Here is an 8,420-nt window from a genome sequence, read left to right on the forward strand (position 1 = left end):
CACAGCGGGTTTTTTTCTGTTGTTGTTCAAGCTGACTTATTTTCTGCTCCAGCTTCCAGCAGCTCACAAAGAGAAAGTTAATGCTCTGTAGTGCATCCATTTTTCAGAGCATTTAAAAAGTCTAGTCCTGCTCCTGCATGTAGTAGTAGCAATGATGCTACTGCTAGTACATCAGGGACAGCAGCTAGCAATACTGCGCCTTTAGCAACCCTTCTTCGATTACGCTTGCACCTCCTGGTACCCCAGCACCTCCAAAACCCTCAAATCTAGACTCCAAACATCCCAGAATAAGCTAATCCGGTTACTTTTAGACCTCCACCCCAGATCACACCTCAATCCAACCCACTTCTCCAAAGTGGGCTGGCTCAGGGTGGAGGACAGAGTAAAACAACTTGCACTGAGCCTAGTCTATAAAATCCGCGACACCTCCTTGATACCGAAGTACATGTCAAACTACTTCCTTAACGTAAATGACCGCCATAATCACAACACCAGGGGGAGCTCCACAAACCACGTTAAACCCAGATTTCGATCTAACAAAGGTCTTAACTCATTCTCTTTCTATGCCACATCAATGTGGAATGCACTCCCAACAGGTATAAAAGTAAGTGCATCTCTATATTCCTTCAAAAGCGCTCTAAAACAACACCTCCAGGCAACTTCAACACTTTACTAATACCCTCCTCCATTCACATCCCATCTCCCCGGATTATAAACAACTCAAATGTACTTCTAATGTATATACTTGTTCTTATGCTATGTGAACTCACTATGTTCTCTGCTGGCTGTACATATCCTACTAAATAAGACCTACACTGTTTCAATGTCCACATTTCTCTGTTGATGCAATTGTTGATGACTGAAGTTCTGATATCAACCAAAGCTCCTCATCCCACCCCCCGGATTGTAAATAATGTAAATAATTCAATGTACATTATGATGATTAACTTGTGTGATGACTGTATTATGTTGATAGTATATATTTGTACCATGAATTGATTAACGTGGACCCCGACTTAAACAAGTTGAAAAACTTATTGGGGTGTTACCATTTAGTGGTGAATTGTACGGAATATGCACTGCACTGTGCAATCTACTAATAAAAGTATCAATCAATCAATCAAAAAGCACCAGCAAGCACTGTTTCTCCTGCACCAGCTCCCTCCGTCCCCCCAGCAAGCGCTCCCCAAAGCAGCCTGCTCAGCTACCCAGTGACTTAAAAGGCAACGCACCATCTCAGCCAATACCAAAGCGTGCATTTGGCACAACATTAAGATCATTCAATCCTGCCTGGTACCGCACACGACCATGGCTAGAGTATTCTGCTTCTGTTTCCCCTGTCGCTGTTAATGTTTCCCCGCCCCTGAGGGATTGCCACCTTATTGTGGTCAGGGGGTTTGCGTGCCTCAGTGACCGTAAGAGCTATACCAGCAGGAGCTTAGTCTTCAGGTGGGACACCCAAGGTGGACAGGTCTGAAGGTAGAGGCCTGACAAAATGTAATCCACTATCCCTTTTTAGACCAGTTTCTTTTCTTTTTCTTCTATGTCCCACTCTCCTTTGTGGAGGGGGTCCGGTCCGATCCGGTGGCCATGTACTGCTTGCCTGTGTATCGGCTGGGGACATCTCTGCGCTGCTGATCCGCCTCCGCTTGGGATGGTTTCCTGCTGGCTCCGCTGTGAACGGGACTCTTGCTGCTGTGTTGGATCCGCTTTGGACTGGACTCTCGCGACTGTGTTGGATCCATTATGGATCAAACTTTCACAGTATCATGTTAGACCCGCTCGACATCCATTGCTTTCCTCCTCTCCAAGGTTCTCATAGTCATCATTGTCACCGACGTCCCACTGGGTGTGAGTTTTCCTTGCCCTTATGTGGGCCTACCGAGGATGTCGTAGTGGTTTGTGCAGCCCTTTGAGACACTAGTGATTTAGGGCTATATAAGTAAACATTGATTGATTGATTGATTGATTGATTGATTGATACTCCAGGTTGGGGTTGGGCACATAGCTAAAGACCCATTTCAATGAAGAAAGCATCGTTACTATAAGCACAGAAAAAAAAGTGGTGGAGCATGATGTCTACACATGATGCCCCCTTCCCATTTCTGACTGCCCCCTCATATAAGCATGCCTAGAACCGCCCCTGATGCGTACCCCCATTTGAGAACCACTGGAGTCGGTCCACACTCCATGACAGTAGGTGGCGATAATGCACACCAGAAGGTTGCTTGCCAACCGCCATAAAAACAAAAGAAGAAGGACTGGTGACGTCATCATCCCCGTGACCAACACGGAAGAGACGGCTGACGTCATCACAAACATGGACGACCAGGCCGGCGAGCTCACTGGCTACAACGGCGCCGCCAGGGTGAAAGAGCGGCTGGACAAACGCCACCAGGCGCGGATCGAGGACGTGGAGCGGAGGAAGGAGGCCAAGGAGAGCCACGCCGCCGCCAAGGAGAGCGTCGACTACTTCCTCGCCACCTTCTACGGCGAGCGGGCGGCCATCGAGGAGCTGCTCCTCCGCAGCCGGGACTCGGACGGGGCGGCGGCGGCTGAGAAGCTGGAGGAGGCCGCTGATAAAACGGTGCACTTGCAGAAGTTCCTCACCGACAGCATGGTGTTTCTCACCACCTACGACCAGAGGCAAGCCCAGGCCGCCCTCCAGAAGCTGCAGACGTCTCTCGCCGAGACGAGGGAGCAGGCGCTGCCCAAGAAGAAGTTCGGATTCCGGGCCCGCGCGAAGGCATCGGACCCAACCCCGGATCAAGATGGTGCGTCTGAGAAATGTCCCAGCACACAAGTGGATGGACCCCCTGCTCCAGTGCAGTGTGGCTTCTCCCATATAAGTGACCAAGTCCTCACCAAGACTGCAAGTGAAGTCCAGAAAGAGGACGTGCTCCTGTCCCACTTGTCCAACTGCAAGGTGCGTCTCTATGGCAACCCCAGCACCCTCCACCTCAAGCACATTGACCGCTGCGAGATCCTGTGTGGACCCGTGTCCACCTCCGTGTTTGTGGACCACTGCCAACACAGCACCCTGGTCCTGGCCTGCCAGCAGCTGAGGACCCACAACGCCGTGGACACCCGGGTCTACCTGCACGTCACCAGCCGGGCCATCGTGGAGGACTGCCGGGGGGTGAGCTTCGCCCCGTTCTCCTGGTCCTACCCCGCGCTGGAGGAGCACTTCCGCGCCTCCGGCCTGGACCCGGACCCGGACCGTAACAACTGGGACCAGGTGGATGACTTCAACTGGCTGGCGGCGGGGACACATTCCCCCAACTGGGCTGTCATCCCCGAGGCCGAGCGGAGGACTACATGGGAAGCCTAGAACCGACTAAAACTTGCCGACATATGTTTATTCAAAACAAATGACTAATAAAATAACTTACAAAACTTGACATGGATAATAGCTGGCCAAAACAATCCTGAAACAAATTTTGCCTTTTTTTATTTATTTATTATGTAACATTAAATAAAACATGTGAAAATGACATATGTTTCAGGCTGATTTCATGTTGCTGAAAGTTTAAAAAGATCAAATTATTAAAATTATTGAGTACCGAATTTCCTTGAATCGCCGCCGGGGCGCTAATTAATTTAAAACCTCTTCTCACTCCTGCGCTTACCAAAGGCATGCGGTAAAAGTAAGCATGCGCTAATTATTTTTAGGGACGGCGTGGCCGTGCGCAACCCGAGGGTCCCTGGTTCAATCCCCACCTAGTACCAACCTCGTTGTGTCCTGAGCAAGACACTTCACCCTTGCTCCTGATGGGTGCTGGTTAGCGCCTTGCATGGCAGCTCCCTCCATTAGTGTGTGAATGGTTGAATGTGGAAGTAGTGTCAAAGTGCTTTGAGTACCTTAAAGGTAGAAAAGTGCTGTACAAGTACAACACATTTTTTTTAAAACCTCTACTCACTCCGGCACTTACCAAAGGCATGCAGTAAAAATTTGAGTGTGATGTAAGCTTGGACCTTAAATCCTACTGAATAGCTCTTAATCTTCGTCCCTTTATGCGATTACCGGTATTGAAATCAGCCTCCTCCATTTTGAAAACTATGTCACGAGTTTGACCCGGCGGTAATACTAAACATGCGCTAATTATTTTGCAGTAATTCAAGGCAGGCGCGTACTACATGTCCTGCGGAAAATCAAGGAAATACAGTATGCTAATCGGTCTTTTTCCATCGATTATTAATGTAAGATTTTATTTACAGCAGGAGTGACCCACGGCACGTTCTAAAATGCTGTTACAAAAAAAAAACATTAAAAAAAAAGTCCATAAACAGGGAAGTTGGCACATTGTGTAATTCGTAAATAAAAACAGAAAACAATGATTTGCAAATCCTTTTCAACTTAATGGAAAAGACTGCAAAGACAAGATATTTAACATTCCAAATGAGAAACTAATTGTTTTTTGCAAATAATCATTAACTTTGAATTTAATGGCAGCAACACATTGCAAATTGTCTTGCTGAAATAAGCAGGGGCGTCCATGATAATGTTGCATGGATGGCAACATATGTTGCCCCAAAACCTCTATGTGCTTTTCAACATTAATGGAGCCTTCACAGATGTGTAAGTTACCCACGCCTTAGGCACTAATACACCCCCATACCATCACAGAAGCTGGCATTTCAACGTTGTCTATAACAATCCGAATGGTTCTTTTCCCCTTTGGTCCGTAGGACACAACGTTCCGAATTTCCCCAAAATGTGGACTCGTCAGACCACAGAACACTTCTCCACTTTGCATCAGTCCATCTTAGATGAGCCTGGGCCCAGCAAATCCGGCGGCGTTACCGGGTGTTGTTGATAAATGTCTTTTGCTTTGCATAGCAGAGTTATAACTTGCACTTACAGATGTGGCGACCAACTGTAGTTACCGACAGTGGTTTTCTGTGTTCCTGAGCCCATGTGGTGATATCCTTTACACACTGATGTCGGTTTATGATGCAGCGCCGCCTGAGGGATCAAAGGTCACGGCCTTGCCGCTTACGTGCAGTGATTTCTCCACATTCTCTGAACCTTTTGATGATATTAGGGAGCGTTTTTGTCGACTAAAAAACACAAAATATGCAATATTTCCCCTCAAAAAGACTTCAAAGTGGAATCTGTTGTATTCAACACAAAGAGTTAGTGTATGTGATTGATGATGAGGGAGTTGGGTCATCAGGCATTAAGTCTGTAAAGCACTTTGTGTTTGGTATATTTTAATATATAATATAACCGGTATAGCTCGGTTGGTAGAGTGGCCGTGCCAACAACTTGAGGGTTCCAGGTTCGATCCCCGCTTCCGCCATCCTAGTCACTGCCGTTGTGTCCTTGGGCAAGACACTTTACCCACCTGCTCCCAGTGCCACCCACACTGGTTTAAATTTAACTTAGATATTGGGTTTCACTATGTAAAGCGCTTTGAGTCAATAGAGAAAAGCGCTATATAAATATAATTCACTTCACTTCAATGTACAGTACAGGCCAAAAGTTGGGACACACATTCTCATTCAATGAGTTTTCTTTATTTTTATGACTATTTACATTGTAGATCAGGGGTCACCAACCTTTTTGAAACCAAGAGCTACTTCTTGGGTACTGATTAATGCAAAGGGCTACCAGTTTGATACACACTTAAATAAATTGCCAAAAATAGCCAATTTGCTCAATTTGCCTTTAACTCTGTTATTATTAATAATTAATGATATTTCTCTTTGTGGAAACACTGATCATCTTAAAGATTTCTCACTATGTATGTATATATATATATATATGTATATATATATATATATATATATATATATGTGAATGTGAGTGTGAATGTTGTCTGTCTATCTGTGTTGGCCCTGCGATGAGGTGGCGACTTGTCCAGGGTGTACCCCGCCTTCCGCCCGATTGTAGCTGAGATAGGCGCCGGCGCCCCCCGCGACCCTGAAAGGGAATAAGCGGTAGAAAATGGATGGATGGATATATATATATATATATATATATATATATATATATATATATATATATATATATATATATATATATATATATATTACAGATAAATATCAATGTGCAACACTTTATTTTTATATTTTCTCTAAGTGCACATTTTTCAAATTGAACATTTTGTTAAAAAAAAAAAACTCCACCTCCCATTCGTCGTGAAAATTATATGTTTTCTTTCTTTTTTCTGACATTTTTTGGGGTAAGTCTTCTCATATTTACGTTTTGGTCATGCGCACAATACTGACCTTTGAACTATACTAGGTCAGAGTTCATTTATATTAAACACAAAAAGTGTCTATATATATATATATATATAATAATATGTATATATTGTCATTTTTAAGTTACATGTAAGTGATTTAAACAAGAATAGCTAAATATATATATATATATATATATATATATATATATAACTATATTTTAAAAAATGGGTATTTCTGTCTGTCATTACGTCGTACTTTTTTTTTTTCGTTTTACGGAAGGTTTTTTGTAGAGAATAAATGATGAAAAAAACACTTAATTGAACGATTTAAAAGAAGAGAAAACACGAAAAAAATGAAAATTAAATTTTGAAACATAGTTTATCTTCAATTTTGACTCTTTAAAATGCAAAATTCGATCGGAAAAATGAAGAGAAAAACTAGCTATTTCGAATCTTTTTGAAAAAATAAAAAAAAGAATTTATGGAACATCATTAGTAATTTTTCCTGATTAAGATTCATTTTAGAATTTTGATGACATGTTTTAAATAGGTTAAAATCCAATCTGCACTTTGTTAGAATATATAACAAATTGGACCAAGCTATATTTCTAACAAAGACAAATCATTATTTCTTCTAGATTTTCCAGAACAAAAATTTTAAAAGAAATTCTAAAGACTTTGAAATAAGATTTAAATTTGATTGTACAGATTTTTTAGATTTGCCGTAATAATTTTTTTGAATTTTAATCATAATAACTTTGAAGAAATATTTCACAAATATTCTTCGTCGAAAAAACAGAAGCTAAAATGAGGAATTAAATTGAAATGTATTTATTATTCTTCACAATTGTCCGATGACCATGGATGAAGTACTGGCTGTCCAGAGTCGAGACCCAGGATGGACCGCTCGTCGGGACCCAGGATGGACCGCTCGCCTGTATCGGTTGGGGACATCTCTACGCTGCTGATCCGCCTCCGCTTGAGATGGTCTCCTGTGAACGGGACTCTCGCTGCTGTCTTGGATCCGCTTGAACTGAACTCTCGCGGCTGTGTTGGAGCCACTATGGATTGAACTTTCACAGTATCATGTTAGACCCGCTCGACATCCATTGCTTTCGGTCCCCTAGAATGGGGGGGGTTGCCCACATCTGAGGTCCTCTCCAAGGTTTCTCATAGTCAGCATTGTCACTGGCGTCCCACTGGATGTGAATTCTCCCTGCCCACTGGGTGTGAGTTTTCCTTGCCCTTTTGTGGGTTCTTCCGAGGATGTTGTAGTCGTAATGATTTGTGCAGTCCTTTGAGACATTTGTGATTTGGGGCTATATAAATAAACATTGATTGATTGATTGATTGATTGACAATTAAAAAAAAAGTACTTGAACATTGATTTAAATTGTCAGGAAAGAAGAGGAAGGAATTTAAAAGGTAAAAAGGTATATGTGTTTAAAAATCCTAAAATCATTTTTAAGGTTGTATTTTTTCTCTAAAATTGTCTTTCTGAAAGTTATAAGAAGCAAAGTAAAAAAATAAATGAATTTATTTAAACAAGTGAAGACCAAGTCTTTAAAATATTTTCTCTGATTTTCATCAAATTCTATTTGAGTTTTGTTTCTCTTGGAATTAAAAATGTCGAGCAAAGCGAGACCAGTTTGCTAGTAAATAAATACAATTAAAAAAAATAGAGGCAGCTCACTGGTAAGTGCTGCTATTTGAGCAATTTTTAGAACAGGCTAGTGGGCTACTCATCTGGTTCTTACGGGCTACCTGGTCCCCGCGGGCACCGCGTTGGTGACCCCTGTTGTAAAGCTTTAAAAAACAAAGAGCAAGGTTTTACAATCAATTCTAAAATGAACAGTGAGCCAATGCAAACTCCCAAGGATTGGGGTTATATTCTGGCGTTTCCTGACCCCTGTTAAAAGTCATGCTGAACCCATCAGGAGCAAGGGTGAAGTGTCTCGCTCAAGGACACAATGGACGTGATTTGGATGGTAGAAGGTGGGGATTGAACCAGTAACCCTCAGATTGCTGGCACGGCCTCTCTCCTGCCTTCGCCACGCCCTCCCAGCAACATTTTGATCCAAAAGACTTAGTTCCATTGTTTCTTCGAGTATACTGACGATGACCTTAATTGACTCCACCGGTTAAGACGCGGGCTTTGCATTGAACTTGCGGACCTGTACCTGTGAACGGATCCCAGCCTGGAATAGCTCCCATGTTGCCATGTTTCAG

General features: G+C 43.0%; 1 protein-coding gene across 1 annotated transcript; it reads left to right on the forward strand.

The window, feature by feature from the left end:
- Window positions 1-2,194: 2,194 nt before the first annotated feature.
- tbcc (tubulin folding cofactor C) lies at window positions 2,195-3,494 on the forward strand. The gene has a single exon (XM_061907707.1). It carries the CDS (start codon window positions 2,210-2,212, stop codon window positions 3,329-3,331), a length of 1,122 nt encoding a protein of 373 aa, XP_061763691.1. The 5' UTR covers window positions 2,195-2,209; the 3' UTR covers window positions 3,332-3,494.
- The last annotated feature ends 4,926 nt before the right edge of the window (window positions 3,495-8,420 follow it).

The sequence above is a fragment of the Nerophis ophidion genome, linkage group LG08 (assembly GCF_033978795.1).
Source record: "Nerophis ophidion isolate RoL-2023_Sa linkage group LG08, RoL_Noph_v1.0, whole genome shotgun sequence".
Classification (NCBI taxonomy): domain Eukaryota; kingdom Metazoa; phylum Chordata; class Actinopteri; order Syngnathiformes; family Syngnathidae; genus Nerophis; species Nerophis ophidion.